Source organism: Danio rerio, chromosome 1 (genome assembly GCF_049306965.1).
Source record: "Danio rerio strain Tuebingen ecotype United States chromosome 1, GRCz12tu, whole genome shotgun sequence".
NCBI lineage: Eukaryota > Metazoa > Chordata > Actinopteri > Cypriniformes > Danionidae > Danio > Danio rerio.
In genome coordinates this window covers 62,130,001-62,146,736 of record NC_133176.1, presented here as the reverse complement: position 1 = coordinate 62,146,736, position 16,736 = coordinate 62,130,001, and the positions used below count along the sequence as shown (strand labels likewise).

At 35.6% G+C, this 16,736-nt stretch overlaps 1 protein-coding gene across 3 annotated transcripts in view; it reads right to left on the bottom strand.

The window, feature by feature from the left end:
* Positions 1–6,863: 6,863 nt before the first annotated feature.
* Positions 6,864–16,736, bottom strand: part of LOC103909543 (uncharacterized) — a 22,903-nt gene continuing 13,030 nt past the window's right edge. The window contains exons 1-4 of one of the 3 annotated variants that reach the window (XM_073908833.1): positions 13,710–13,810; positions 13,314–13,441; positions 10,989–11,022; positions 6,880–9,455 (exon numbers count right to left, since the gene is read on the bottom strand). In XM_073908833.1, coding sequence (XP_073764934.1) covers positions 8,986–9,455; positions 10,989–11,022; positions 13,314–13,403 — 594 coding nt within the window. In that variant the 5' untranslated portion in view covers positions 13,404–13,441; positions 13,710–13,810 and the 3' untranslated portion in view covers positions 6,880–8,985. Of the gene's footprint in view, positions 9,456–10,988; positions 11,023–11,764; positions 12,275–13,313; positions 13,442–13,709; positions 13,811–16,736 lie in introns of those variants that run through there. The other 2 variants (XM_009296078.5, XM_073908832.1) reach the window with 2 other exon arrangements.

The window sequence follows — 16,736 nt, the reverse complement described above, 5'->3', positions numbered from 1 at the left end:
CTGGCTCTTTCTCAATGCAGTTAGTCACTCAGACCGTCGCCTGCAATGTAATTACTTCCAGAGAAGCTATATGGAGGAGGACATGACTGCCTAGATTGAGGGAAATGAGACAAATCGGTTTCTTCTGATGATTTAAGGATAGAGTGAGTAAAATCCTCACTCTGAGAGACTTTCAAACCAGATTTCTAGCTTGGCAGGCAAGAGCACTAACTAGGGTGCTAAAGATTGCAGAATCAGGGCCCTATCATACACCCACTGCAATAAGGTGCAAGATGTGTTTGGCGTAATTTGTTGCTATTTTTAGAGTTGTGCAATCGTAATTTTCACGTTTTGCACCACGTTGCTTAAATAGCAAATCCATTTAAGTCACTTTGTGGACTCCATGAGTGTGCTGTAGAGGTCTGCATTCCCGTGGCTGTCCCGCGGGCGCCGCAGGACCTACCAGATTTCTGCGGCGCGGGTATAAATTACCGAATAAATCACGGGAGCGGTCGGTAACGGGTTTAATTTGGGACGGGAGCGGGCTGTCAAGCAATATCGCTCCCGACTCCCGAGCACGCGTATATATGTGTGTAAATGAAATAGCGCGATGCTGTGTTTAGCTTGTTTGTTGCTGTGTGTGTGTGTGTGTGTATGTATGCGCACGCGCGAATGAGAGGTGTGTGAGAGAGAGCTTTGCCTGTGTGTGTGCTTGGTGCTTATGAGTGTGTTAGTGGGCGCACGTGCGCGAATGAGAGAGAGAGAGAGAGAGAGAGAGCTTTGTCTGTGTGTGTGTGCTTGGTGCTGTGTGTGTGTGTGTTTATACAGACAGCTTGTTATAGGCTGTCTGGACTGTATAACTGGGTGATTTTCGGTTTTGTTCTCCCCCCCGCTCTTTAGCGGGATCTGGCGCGGCGGGTAGAAAACGGGGCGGGTCGGGCAGCGGGACAACAAGTGCTTAATATAAGCGGGAGCGGTCGGGTTCGGGCTAAAACCTGGCGGGTGCGGGCGGGAGCGGGATTCAAAATTTAGTCCCGCGCAGATCTCTAGTGTGCTGGTCTATAAAGGAGGTGTGTTAAGGCGCATTGTTGGTGCATTGCTATTTTGGGGAAAGGAAATAGACCGCACCATTGACCAACTAAAAGCTGGGGGGGTTGACTTATTCATGATGATCTGCATCTGTATAATGTGATTATTATGATCAGTATTATTGATTATATGCAGATATATATTTGCTTTAATAAACACAAGTGTAGATGTGTCTAGCTGTGGGGTTTTGGAGACGTCTGCATCAGCCTATGGGGCATAAGAACAGGACGTGTGTTTGGATATAACTCAGTTTTCTGAGCACACTTCATTATTATTGTTCATTTATTCCTTTGGTGGAGATTAGAACTGAATTTAGAAATAGTTTTGAAGCAAATCTTTGTGCTTAACAAAGGAAATTAAATATGTGGGCTAATGGATGTGTTCAGTGGAGTGAGTTTCCATCGTTTCCTCACTCCACTAAAGTAAAGGAGTAAAGTAAAGGTAAAGAGTAAAAGTAAAGAGGCTGAATGGAGGAGGCTCGTTCTTTATCCTCGTGCTGCAGATGCTCTGTTTAACTGTGTTCTCACAAGTGAAGCATTCAGTTTTTACACTTACAAAGTCCACCATGTAAATAGCAAATGCACCATGGAGCGACGCAACTGACTTAAAGGGAATGAGCGAGGAGACTCTGATTGGTTTAATGCAGGTAATGCTCAAAACACACCCAGAACTCATTAGGAGAATAAGAACAACCCTGTTAGACCATGTGCAGGGCCCAGAGCATATTTATCCATCCTTAAAACAGCAAAAATGGATTCAGACACGCTCTTTAGACTTTGCGCCTAGATCGTTAAAATAGAGCCCTCCTTCAGTGCATCTCTGGAAGCTTTGGCAAGGGGGGCAGGGTAGGGTAAACACTAGTAAACCATCAGTCTAGGGTGGCAATATTCGCCCAGCCAGGACTTTATGCTTTGCTTTCTTCTTTTCATATTAATGAGGGCAAGAAGTTTGACCAATTACTTGCAGACATTGAACCTAATCGTCCAATCATGAAGAAGACAGAATTATGAGCCCCCCTCATTATTAGCCCCCCTGTTTATTTCCCCTCAATTTCTGTTTAACATTTTGTTCAACCCATTTCTAATCATATTAGTGTTAATAACTCATCTCTAATAACTGATTTCTTTTCTCTTTGTCATGATGACAGCACATACTATTAGACTAGATATTCTTCAAGACGCTTCTATACAGCTTAAAGTGACATTTAAAGGCTAAACTTGGGTAATTAGGGTAAAGTTAGGATAATTAGGCAAGTCATTGTATAACAGTGGTTTATTCTGGAGACAATCCAACACTAATATTGCTTAATGGGGGTTAATAGTATTGGCCTTAAACTGGCTTTAAAACAATTTAAAAATGCTTTTATTCTAGCCGAAATAAAACAAACTTTATCCAGAAGAACAAATATTAGAGGAAACACTGAGAGAAATTCCTGAATCTGTTCAACATCATTTAGGAAACTTCAAATAAGTTGGGTAAATTTAAAAAGGGGCGACTAATTTTAACATAAATGACATATTTTATTTATGTAAAATGCAAATAGTAACTTGTATGCCATACATGTAATATATGAGCTGGAAATCAATTCAGTCTCCTAAAAGCTGTCTTGTGTTACACTCACCATTTAATGCACACTCATATCCGGGTCACGGCACCAACCGAACCCCCCTCTGTTCCTACTCCAGCAATGGGAGTCTTACATCTGCAGATGACTACTAGAGCCAGCTGTGTGTAGGTGTTACCAGTATATGCCTGATGAATCAACTCAATAAAAGAAGCCATCACTAATTATTTAGTCACTGTATGGCACTGAATCTGTTTTAGCTGCACAGCCAGCAAACGCAGACTTCATCTGGGTGTCTACCAGTGAAGAATGCGTGTCATACACTGCAGTAAAACCTTTACTTTCACTACCTGACGAAAGTCTTGTCGTCTATCTTAGTTTTTAAAGATTTCATCGTTTTTCTAGTCCAAATATCTAAACATTCTGAAATCAAGAAGCAAGAAGTCTTGTTTTCATAAATGAAGTGAATTTTTCCTGAAAACAAGCAGAATGATCTGCCAGTGGAGTAAGTGACATAACCTTGTTTTACTGTAGCTTTGAAATCATTTTCCTGTCCCCATTGGCAGATCGTTATGCCGGAGATGGGTAGATGAGTGTAAATGAGTCGACTCTGCGATGCTGACAGGAATATGAGAGTTCATTTTTGACTCATGTCGAGTTTTAGTGCCCTCAATAGAGTCCCGCTGGCAGATTAGGTGTCTTTCCTGAGCTTTACAATCTGACTGGAACACAGCAAGAGTGAAAGCGAAGCTCACATTGACTCATGGTGTTTCCGGAGACTCTGCAGCAACCCATCTTCAACATCCGGCAGAAAAAAGCAATCATTTCTCAACCTGGGTCAGAAGTGCACTGCAAATCATGCGTTTATTATCTAGGGTTTGTGTCCTGTTTCTAGTCCAGATATCTAAACCGTCTTAAGTCAATAAGCATTTTCTAGACATGTAAAAAATAAAATAATGTCTCGTTTACAGAAATGAGTCAAAATTAAGTGAGTTTCTTCTTAAAACAGAATAATCTTACTTTTCCTTTCAAGAGTTCACACTCAGCTGATGACTGATTATAAAGTGTGTTTGGCATGCTGTCCCGGGAGAGAGCCCTGAGCTCATAAGATCCTTGAGCCCGGGGCTCCCTTCTGTTGCAGGGCGAGAGGGGAGTTTGAGCTCAGGTAGATCTGGAGAACTCCCCTGCTGTAGTAGATAATGAACAGATAGTGATCGCTCTTAAGAGATAACTACTGACTAAGCGCATCTCTATGGTGCTGATTTGGATTAGTCAATTACCTTAAGCTGCATGTTTTTAGACGGTGGGAGGAAACTGGGGAAACCCACGTGAGCACAGAAAGAACTTGTTAACTCCACACAGAAACGTCGGCTGGCTTGGTAAGGACTAGAAGCAGTGACGTTCTTGCTGTGAGTTAACAGTGCTAACCACTGGGCCACCGTGCCGCCCATCTAGGAAAGGAGGAGGAGTAGAGGAGGAAGGGGGGATTCTTCAAAACCAAGATGGCTGTGATATAGAGCTGAGGGTGTTTATAGTGGCTTAGGAATCGTCTGATTGGTCAATCATGAATTGGATAATGCAGCACCAGCTGTGATCAATCATAAGCACATGATCCTCTTGACATTAGTTGATAGAAAAACTTCACTTTGAGATGAGTTTTTTCACTTTCCTCATTTGCAGACTATTTTGCTTGTTTAAAGAACAAAACTCACTTCATTTTGACTCTTTATTTCTTTAAACAACACTATATTTTTTGAATATCTAGAAAATGCTTTTAGACATTTGGACTTACTCCAAGTAAGAACAGCATATGTTGATTGCAATGAGCATCTTATTTGCTCAAATGGACATACAAATCCTCTTTACCCCACATCGTTTACCCCACCTTTTAACCTGATATGTCTTAAATTACTTTGCAAGCTGTTTTAGATCACAAAAACAAATATGATTATTTCAGAAGAGCAGGAATTTAATTCTTCTTTTATTCATTCATTTTCCTTCGGCTTAGTCGCTTATTTATCAGGGGCTGCCACACCAGCGGAATGAACCACCAATAATCCAGCAAATGTTTTACACAGCGGATGCCTTCCAGCTGCAACCTGCACCCATACAGAGAAACGCCCATACACACTCGTTCACAAATACACACACACACACACACACTCATACACTACGGCCAATTTAGTTGATCAGTTCCCCTATAGTGCATGGGTTTGGACTGTGGGGGAAACCTGGAGGAAACCCACCCGGAGGAAACCCACGTCAACATGGGGAGAACATGCAAACTCCACACAGAAACACTGACACAACCGAGACTTAAACCAGCAACCTTCTTGCTGTGAGGCCACAGTGTTAACCACTGAGCCACCGTGTCACCCTCTCTCTCTCTCTCTCTCTCTCTCTCTCTCTCTCTCTCTCTCTCTATATATATATATATATATATATATATATATATATATATATATATATATATATATATATATATATATATATATATATATATATATATATATATATATATATATATATATGTGTGTGTATGTATATATATGTATATATATGATCTAAAATAGCTTGCAAAGTAATTTAAGACATATCAGGTTAAAAGGTGGGGTAAAAGATGTGGGGTAAAGAGGATTTTTATGTCCATTTGAGCAAATAAGATGCACATTGCAATCAACATATGCTGTTCTTACTTGGAGTAAGTCCAAATGTCTAAAAGCATTTTCTAGATATTCAAAAAATATAGTGTTTTTTTAAGAAATAAAGAATCAAAATGAAGTGAGTTTTGTTCTTTAAACAAGCAAAATAATCTGCAAATGAGGGAAGTGAAAAAACTCATCTCAAAGTGAAGTTTTTCTGTAAACTAATGTCGAGAGGATCATGTGCTTATGATTGATCACAGCCGGTGCTGCATTATCCAATTCATGATTGAGCAATCAGACGATTCCTAAGCCACTATAAACACCCTCAGCTCCATATTACAGCCATCTTCATCTTGAAGAATCCCCCCTTCCACCTCTACTCCTCCTCCTTTCCTAGATGGGTGGCACGGTGGCCCAGTGGTTAGCACTGTTAACTCACAGCAAGGACGTCACTGGTTCTATTCCTTACCAAGCCAGCTGACGTTTCTGTGTGGAGTTAACACGTTCTCTCTGTGCTCATGTGGGTTTCCCCCCGGGTTCTCTAGTTTCCTCCCACCATCCGAAAACATGCATATATATATATATATATATATATATATATATATATATATATATATATATATATATATATATATATATATATATATATATATATATATATATATATATATTTCAATATTTTAATTACATGCGCATAATAGAGCTTAAATATGTGTGTGATGTGGTTTATTGTGGGTTGAGAGGGTTACTATAAATTAAAAATAAATTAAATTAAATTCATAAATTAAATTAATATATAAATTTATAAATTATCTGTAAATTAAATTATCTATAAATTGTAAAAAACTATAAATTAATAAATAAATTAAATTAAAATGATCAGTACAGTATGTTTCATGCATGTTCAGTAAAGAAGAGCATCTGTCTGCATTAATGCAAAGCAAAACCTGGGAGAAAGTCACACACAGAAGTGTGTGTCCAAATGTGTGTTTGCTGACAAGGTTAATGTTTGTTTGTTGTGTTGTGCGGATGTGTTAGCATGCGGTGAGGACTGAAACCTTCACTAGCGCCTCTGACAGTAAGTGACGTTGGTGAACTGGCCTGGTTCTACAGCAGAACTTTCCTCCCACATGGTCTGAGAGTCTTCGCCGCAGGAAACAACACACACTTCAGTTAGCATCCTAAGCACCTCCAGACTATGACCTGACATTCAATCACACACTGCAAAAATGCTGCTCCTACATGGAGTTTTGTCTGGTTTCTAGTGCAAATATTTCACATTCTTAAAGCTGACCCCTTTTTCAGGATACAAACTGCGTCTCTGCTGTGTGTAGTGTGTGTGTTTGAGCTGGGAACAGCACACAGATAATGTTTCTAGCTCTCTGAAACTGACCCTTTCAGGCTCTCAGTAGTGGTGTTTTGGTGATTGTCGCTTTAAATGCAAATGAGGTTGTGCTCTTTTCAGAAGTGGGCGGAGCTACAGATGCCTGTGCATCACCATCAGATGTGAAAAGATGTTGAGTGCTGATCACGTGTGCTTCAGTGTGAGTCTGTCAGAGACATTCCGCATCTGTCAACAATCATGCCACAGTTACACGTCGTACTATTATTGTTTTGTTTTATTAAATATATAACAAAATAAAGCATCTTACACATTCATCATTGTTTACATTCATATCTAGAGTTCCTGAGTTTGTTAGCATTCAGATGCTGCTCTATTCCACACAGGTGAGATCAGGGTTGCCAGGTGTCCACAACAAAACTACCCCTATAAAACATTGTCAATCCTATTGGTGCAATACATGATTTACATCACTTTATGCATTATACAGTTTGTACATTTACTGTAAATCAGTAATTATAAACATTCTGTTCTCACAAGTGAAATAATTTTAAGTTAAGCTAAAAATGTAATGGAATTGTGATATAATATTTCAACATTATAAATTAAACATTAAGTAAATTCCTAATTCAGATGTAAATATACATGTAGGTTACATATATACGTTATTTAGTTTATTTAGCAACAGTCCTGTCACCATGGAAACGGAACAGCCACACACACATACGCACACACACACTCTGGTGCCGCTGCGCCTCAGAAAAGTGCACGCTGTTTTTACAACTCCAGCACAGTTTCTATCATTCATCATTGGTGGAATGGACATTTGGTAGAGTAAAATAATTCAGTGCAACAAAATATGAAACCTTTAACTCAAAAAATAGCCTGCACCAAGTGGTTAAAAGTATCCCAATTCTGCTGGAAAACCACGTACTTGGCAACCCTGTGTGAGATGTTCATGTCCGTCCACACATGCAGTGATGAAACAGACACAACCAAGGCACTTTGAACAGATTTAAGGCAAAATATGTGGAGGTTTAGGAGGTTACGCATCTTTTCTGCGATGCAGCAGATGAGTTTTACAGTACATGCAGTCAGTGAATATGAGAGTCAGCTCTGACGCCTCTTTACATGTAGTGTAATCTACAACTCTTTAGCATTTACAATACATTTTACACACACAAAATATTAGGGATGCACCGACAATAATGGGAGAAACTGGCATTTTTGGAAAGGAAACAAAACAATTAGGCAAAAATGCTAAGGCAACCGCTCATGTGCATGTATTATTATCTATATATGAACCACATACAGTTGAGGTCAGAATTATTCACCCCCCTATTTATTTTTTCCTCAATTTCTGTGTAACGGAGAGCAGATTTCTCCAGCACATTTCTAATCATAACAGTGTGAATAACTCATCTCTAATAACTGATTTATTTTCTCTTTGTCATGTTGACAGCATATAATATTAGACTAGATATTCTTCAAGACACTTCTATACAGCTTAAAGTCACATTTAAAGGCTTCACTAGGGTAATTAGGGTAACTAGGCAGGTTAGGGTAATTAGGCAAGTTATTGTATAACTATTGTTTGTTCTGTAGACTATCGAAAACAAGTATAGCTTAAAGGAGCTACTAATATTGTCCTTAAAATGGCTTTTAAAAAATTAAAAACTGCTTTTATTCTAGCCGAAATAAAACAAATCAGACTTTCTCCATGAGAGAAAATATTATAGGAATTACTGTGAACATTTCCTTGCTCTGCTAAATATTATTTGGGAATTATTTAACAAAGAGAATAAAAATCAAAAGGGGGCAAATAATTCTGACCAACTGTAGTGGAAAAGCAAAGCTCGTCAAATAACATGCGTACAGGACATTTCTATGTAGTTTACTAGTTCCTGCTGCTTGCAATAGTGCTGCTGGGTTGCCATTCACTCTCAATAAAATGTGTTTATTTTAGTGACTTCTGTGTTTTTAAAACAGAATAATTATAATAATTTGGGTTGAATTTGAAAAGTCATGCAAAAGTTAATTTATACTGTATCATTTAATCAAACGAATTAATAACTATCCCAAAGCATTATCTGCTTTTAAGTTTCAGCCCAGAATTGTCATTTGTCTGCATCCCTGCAAAAAACATAAATATGACTAGTCTTGAACAATGTTAGATGCATATAAATATATTTCAGTAATAAATAGTGCTTGAGGAATGTGGCAGAGTGCATGTGAACACCACGGCTAAAGCGCGGCGCTCTTTTCAGTCAAAAGTCCTCGTGGATCTGCTCGCGAGAGTCTCAAAAACAGACCCGATTAGATCCAGATCCACGACTCACTGTCCTGAATCAGTCTGATTTTCTCTGTCATGAGGGAAGGGCTCCTTTTAATCCATCTATCAGAAATATCCCAAAGCCAGAGTGGTTCAGCTCCAGCTTCCAGTTGTGCTGTTTACCCTCCAAAACAATTTTAGCTATAGCCAAAAGCCTGTTTTCATTTTCTGGAAAGGTGACGACATTCCAGCAGGTCTTGGTAACGGATGCATTCTCTCTGCCCTTATCTTGAGAAAGTCGGACGCTGCAGGTTAACCACGGTGACGGATGCTGGTCGCCGGATTTCACTGCGGGACTGGTGTCTTTGGGAAAGGTGACGTCGAACTGGGCAGGGTCGCACACGTGTGTGCATGAGAAGGTAAGCGTGACGTAAAGGAAGTAGCTGCCTTGCTCCTTTACTGTCAGCACATGTTGTACCTCATTAAAGCTGTAGAGAGAGCCGACAGTCTGAATTTCTCCATATTTCACAGGTTTCCAATGCATTGATTCATTTTTTAGTTCACCTGCAGGACGGGGACAAAGACACACAGCGTCAAAAATATGGATCTCGTTAAATAGACATGTGCTGATGCTCAATGATAGAGAGATAAAGTAGATCCAGGAGGTTTTCAATAATGCCTGAAAGGATAATCAGCAGGCTGATGTGAAGCGCAGCACTGCTGTAGAAGACTGAAGGCTTCATTCTGAGAAAAAACAACCGTCTGGATGTACTTTATCCTGATTATTACATGGCTACTGGCCACCAATTGTAAAAAATTAGACAGAAACTATTGTTTTAAGCTGTAATAGCTTATAAATTATTTAATTAAATGCAAAAAATGAGAGACTTTAAAACAGCTGATGGAATATACACTAACCTACATATTAGTCATTAACTAGATGGCGCCAAACTGTCAAAAACGCCAAAAAAAAAAAAAGCCAAGTAGGTATTGCTGCAACCCAGAGACCTCCAGGTGGGAGGGATTACACCGCAAGTAGGCTGTGTGACCTCCAAGTGGGAGGGACTTAAACCACAAGTAGGTTGGGTTTAAGATGGAGTAGACATTAATATGTAATAATGTAAGTATATGGATGTGAATGTATTTACTCATGGTTGAGGTGATTCTCAGTTCCCGGATGAGTCTGTGTTATTCAGCGGTTGTTATGTGGAAATAACATATCTTGTAATGTTGTGACTGACCAATCAGAATCGAGTAATCACCAATTGGGAATTGCCAAACCAATCCTCTTGACCATTAGTGAACATATTCACACACACATATATATATATATATATATATATATATATATATATATATATATATATATATATATATATATATATACACACACAGTTGAAGTCAGAATTATTAGCCCCTCTGATTATTTTTGTTTAACGGAGAGCAGATGTCTTCAGCACATTTCTAATCATAACAGTGTTAATAACTCATCTCTAATAACTGATTTATTTCCTCTTTGTCATGATGACAGTAAATAATATTAGACTAGATATTCTTCAAGACACTTCTATACAACTTAAAGTCACATGTAAAGGCTTCACTAGGGTAATTAGGTTAACTAGGCAGGTTAGGGTAATTAGGCAAGTCATTGTATAATGATGGTTTGTTCTGGAGACAAAAAATAGCTTAAAGAGGCTAATAATATTGAGCTTAAAATGTTGTTTAAAAAATTAAAAACTGCTTTTATTCTAGTCAGAACAAAACAAATAAGATATTCACCAGAAGAAAAAATATTATCAGACGTACTGTAAACATTTCCTTGATCTGTCAAGCATCATTTGGGAAAAAAAAATAATAAATATATATATATATATATATATATATATATATATATATATATATATATATATATAAAAACATTCAAAGGGGGGCGAATAATTCTGACTTCAACTATATGCTGTTTTTTAGCGGTTTGTCGTCATCTTGTGACTGAATAATAATAATAAAAATGAAAATAATAAGTAGATGAATATGTTTATCAGAAAATTCTACATGTGTGAGAACGGCTTATGTTAGCAACATTTTTAATAAACTTACTTTTAGTGGCCTCCAGGTATGCAAAATTCTGCATCTAGAAAGAAAAAAAGACAGAAAGAGAAAACAAGTTTAACAACTTCATCTTCAAGGAAAGTGAAGCTCCGCCTCTGAGTGCAGCAGGTATGAACACTGTTTAATCTACTGTAAACACTACAGTATACAGTGCTCTGCTAATGCTAAAATGTGTTTAAAGGGTGAACTGCCCCTTTAAACAGTTAGTGTCTACTCAATGATTTACTAATCAGTGGTCCTACATGGTTATTCATTATTATAATCCTCTTGATTGCATCATCAATTCACATATATTATCATTATGCTAATTATCATTGTCTTTGCTATATTTATATAGTTAGCTTAGCTAAAAGTATGCATGACACCCAGATGTACAAAACATTAAAACAACTTATTCATAACTATAATTTCACATAAACATCAAAATAGTTGAAATCATTATATTTACCTATATAAAAGCTAACAAGAGGCAGCTAAAGTAGTTCCGGCAGGTTTTGAGCGCATTATGAATGATTTCAGTTATTTTACAGTCAAAAGTCACATCAGAACACAACAGAAGGCTTTGGAGGAGATGTGGAGGAAAGTAGTGCTACACAGGAGACGTTTAAGGAGGACAGGCACTTGACAAATAAAGTCTGAAAACACATCTGTACAGCTGTGTGAAATACGCGGAATAATACACTTTAAAGTTGTTAAAAGTTTAGTAAATAATGCACACCCGTCATCATTTACTGCTGGAAGAACAAACTTGTTGAAAATCTCACCTTGTAAGAGGACGGTTGGACACGGACTAAATATTCAGGTTTCTGTGACTCTCCGGATGGTCGCTCGTTCAATTTGCGCTCGATTCGATTTGCGAAAAAAAGCGCGCCCGCGATCGTGACCCCGAGCATGAGGAAAAGCGCGATCACGGACCCGACGAGGAAAGTGTCCAAACAGCGGCTCCTGGAGCGCGTGGCCGGCGACTGGCTCTCGACATCAGTGGACGCGGACATCTCCATAAAAACCCAGCAGAAACAGCCGATGGCAATGAAGATCCGCAGCAGGTGCAGCTACTGAACTGACTGACAGAAGCGGCTTCATGTTGTTTTATACGACGGAGGAGGAACTAACGGGTTTCCCTCGTCGAGTTCTCCTCCCACGAGACCGAGACACAGAAGAGGAGGATCGGAGAAAAACCGACCAACTTTCCGTCCTGTCGCTCTTGCGCAAGCGGAGGTGGAAAGCGGGAGGAATCTGAAGTGTGAATTTCTGTGACTGACTCCATATTCCGCGCGTTATTACATGGAATATCATCTTACATTTATTTAATCTCTTTGTCGGATATTAGTTAAAAAGGTAAGCAGTCAGACAGACGTGTGCATTCATCACATAATACAGCTAAAGACAATTATTATCCCTCACATTTGAGTTATTTTCCAAACATTTCCCAAGTGATGTTTAACAGAGCAGGGCGATTTATTTTTATTATTATTTTTTTTTAAAAGTGTCCTGTTATGTTTTTTTTTTTTTTTTTTTTTTTAAAGAGAATGTCGTATTTAATTTTTTTTGGAAGGAAAAATTTTTTAAAAGTACATAAATAAAAAGTTAATGCAGCCTATATATATATATATAAACACACGTTACAGTAACTCCCAATAGTTAATCTATATACTAACATGAACTTATAATGAACAATGCTCATAAAGTATTTATTAATCATAGTTTACCAATATATTAGTAGGCTAACATTTAAATTCATGCTTGTAATAATAAGAAATAGTATATAAGTGTTACCATATTATTAATATTAGAATATTAATAAAACCCTTAATTATGTTTCTTTAACAAAAACTATTATCTAACAACTTGCTTTATTACTCTAACTTGCCTATTTAACCTAATCAACATAGTTAAACCTTTAAGTTACATTTTAAGCTGAATATTGTAAACTGTATTTCAAAATAATAGAAGAATATTCTGTATAGTCATCATGGCAAATACAAAATAAATTATTAGAATTTATTTATAAAACATGTATAAAGTTAAAACTATTACACTTAAAAGTGTTGAAAAAACTAAATTTTGGGAAATGTTTTTTTAAAAAGTTAATTTAATAATTTTAGAGTTAGGCTAATAATTTTGTATTCAACTACATTAAGAAGCCTAAAATGTGGCACACATCTAATCAAAATGCTGAAAATGTCTAGCTATTTCTTATAAATCCTGCAAAATATATAAATACAATTTAAAAATGTATTTCTTAATGATTAATATTACCTTTATTTGACATTTCTGACATGAAAGATTTCGTGTGAAAAGTATGATACTTACCCTATGTTTGACCGTTGAAACTGAAACCTCGCGCGGGAAACCCTGAGTGGGTGTGCAGTAAAGCCCGCCTCCTTTGATTTGATTGGTCATCGCAATCCCATTGGCTTTTGAAGAGCTCCGTTCAACGGCTGTGGAGGAAAAACAGGCAAATACAGTCTAATAATCATATTTTATGAGATATTAGGGCATTTGGGCAGTTTTGTAATTAATTTATGGTGGTTTTGGCCCTAAGCAGAGACAATAAACACAGCTGCTTCTCTAAATTATAAACATTTTAAATGTATTTAGGCTATGTTTATTTCTAGAAACAATATAAAGAATACAGTAAATGATTACTATTTTACACAATTTCTAATTGGATAAACAGGAAGAAGACAGAGAGAAAGACAAATATACAGTTGAAGTCAGATTCATTAGCCCTCCTGGTTATTTTTTCCCCCAGTTTCTGTTTAACAGAGAGTTTTTTTCAACACATCTCTAATCATAAAATCTTTAATAACTCATCTCTAATAGCTGATTTATTTTCTCTTTGTCATGATGACAGTAAATAATATTAGACTAGATATTCTTCAAGACACTTTTATACAGCTTAAAGTGATATTTAAAGGCTTAAGTAGGTTGATTAGGGTAACTAGGCAGGTTATTGTATAAGGATGTTTTGTTCTGTGGACCAGTGCTTCTCAAACTTTTTTCACCAAGTACCTCCTCAGAAAAAATTGTCTTTCCAAGTACCACCACAATCACCAGTATTGAAATAAAGTAGTGTAGTTGACCAAATTAATCAGCTACAGCACTGCACAGTTCAAATTATATTCCATACAAAAAATATGAAGCTGATCAGTCGTGACTCGCGGTGTGGCATCCTGAAAAGTTAAGATGTTTTCAACTGGGGACGCCTGGAATATGCAAACGCGTCGTGCTACAGTTCTTACTCATTTTGCTGGCCTGTGGGTTAAATTTTGGCACTCAAATGACCGAGATCTAACAAGAGAATACGCTCATTTTTCTAAATAAAAGTTTTTTCAAAATAATCATTGTTTAGACTCAGATTATAAATAAAATGGAAATAATTAATGATTTTTTGTGTGACCCGGTACCAATTAATCTATAGACCGGTGCCGATCCATGACCCGAGGGTTGGAAACCACTGCTCTAGCAAATATCTGCTCTGCAAGCACCACACACCTCTTTCTCTAACTCTGCGCCAACTGAATTGATTTTGTTTTAGAGAACAGCCAATCCTGATCACATTGGTGTTATTGTACGCATTAAATTTATTACTCAGTAATTCCTCCGCGTATCACTAGAAGTAAACCCGTACCACAGTTTGAGAATCACTGCAGTAGACTCGATCGAAAAATATATAGCTTAAAGGGGCTAATAATTTTGACCTTAAAATGGCTTTTAAAAAAATTGAAAACTGCTTTTATTCTAGCCTAAATAAAACAAATAAGACTTTTCCGGAAGGAAAAATATTATCAGACATACTGTGAAAATTTCCTTGCTCTGTTAAACACTATTTGGGAAATATTTAAAAAAGAAAAACAAATCAAAGAGGGGCTAATAATTCAGACTTTAACTGTATGTACAATAGATATTAAAAAAATGGCAATAAAATAAAGAATCAGTTGAAACACATTTCTTATGATCAGTTAATCTATAAGTAAATTAATTAAATGTTCTATTTCACATAAGAAGTCTAAAACAGTAGGTTTTAAGAAACCATTGTGAAACTTCCCAGCAAGTGCATCAGAAACTCCACAGTATAGCCTCTAAGGATTTGTTTTGGTTTTTCAAAGTAACACAGGGCATCCTTAAAGTGTAAATTACAACTTATATTAACCTTGGGAAAGCAGCAGGAGGAGCACATATCATGAATAATGAGAGAATGACATCAGATGTCAGCAAGATTACATCACAGATGGTGTGGGCCGTCATCCAGTTTCCCTGAATGTTGCTTGATGCCAAGTTCACACACTCTGGATTCATTTACAAACACTTTCCCACAGCAGAAGAGTCATATACAGACTTACTGGAAACAGAAATGTAAATAACTTCATTTATTATTATTATTATTAAATATATTATAATTAATGATGATGATTATTATTATTATTAATAATAATGATGATGATGATTGTTATAACTAATGATTATTATTATTAATGATAATTAATTTTATTATTATTAATGATGACAATGATTATTATTATTAAAGATTATTAGTATTATTAATGATGATGATTATTATTATTACTAAAGATTATTATTATTAATGATGATGGTGATTATTATTATTATTATTATTATTATTATTATTATTAATGATGAATATTATTCTTGTTAATGGTGATTATTATTCTTGTTAATGATGATAATGATTATTATTATTATTATTATTATTATTAATGATGATGATGATGATGATGATGATGATGATTATTATTAAAGAATATTTTAATTATTAATTATGATGATGATGATTATTATTATTAAAGATTATTATTAATGATGATGATGATTATTATTATTAAAGATTATTATTAATGATGATGATGATTATTATTACTTAAGATTATTATTATTATTATTAATAATTAATAATTAAAATTAATTATATTATAATCAATTAATAAATAAATAATAATAATAATAATGATGAGGATTATTATTATCAATGATGATGATGAATATTATAATTATTGATGATGATTATTTATGTTAAAAATGATGATGATAATGATTATTATTAATATTAAAATATTACTATTATTATTAATGATTATTATTATTATTATCATCATAATCATTATTTGTGGCTGGAAGGCCATCTGCCATATAAAAGTAAAAATATAAAAGTGAGTGATTACTTATGTATTTATTGATTGACTGATGTATTATTTTCTATGAGAACTGAGCTGAATATTCCTTTATTATTAAATAATAAGACATTAATTTAAAGAATGTGACATTGATAACACGTTGTACTTTTAGTGTTTACTGTCTGCTTCATAATTATTATATGATTTCATATTTACACCGTTCTGTTATATCTGACTACACATGACAGATTATAGATTATCAGCGCTGTTTAGATGTACTGACACTGAAATAATGTTTTTCTTTTAATGTCTTAAAAACATTTTAAGCAAAGATTAATCACAATTAATCACACACAAAATTAAATATTAAATTTATTAAATTAAAAAATATTAAATATTAAAAATTAAATAGAATAAAAAACATAAAAAATAATATTAAAAATAAAATAAAGTGTTATATATTGTATTTAGAACATTTGACATAATAATTGTTTGTGTATTTTATACATTTTTATGAATATGTGATACAAACACACATAAAAACAAAACTTTTTCGTTACAGAGATAATTAAATGTATATATATATATATATATGTGTGTG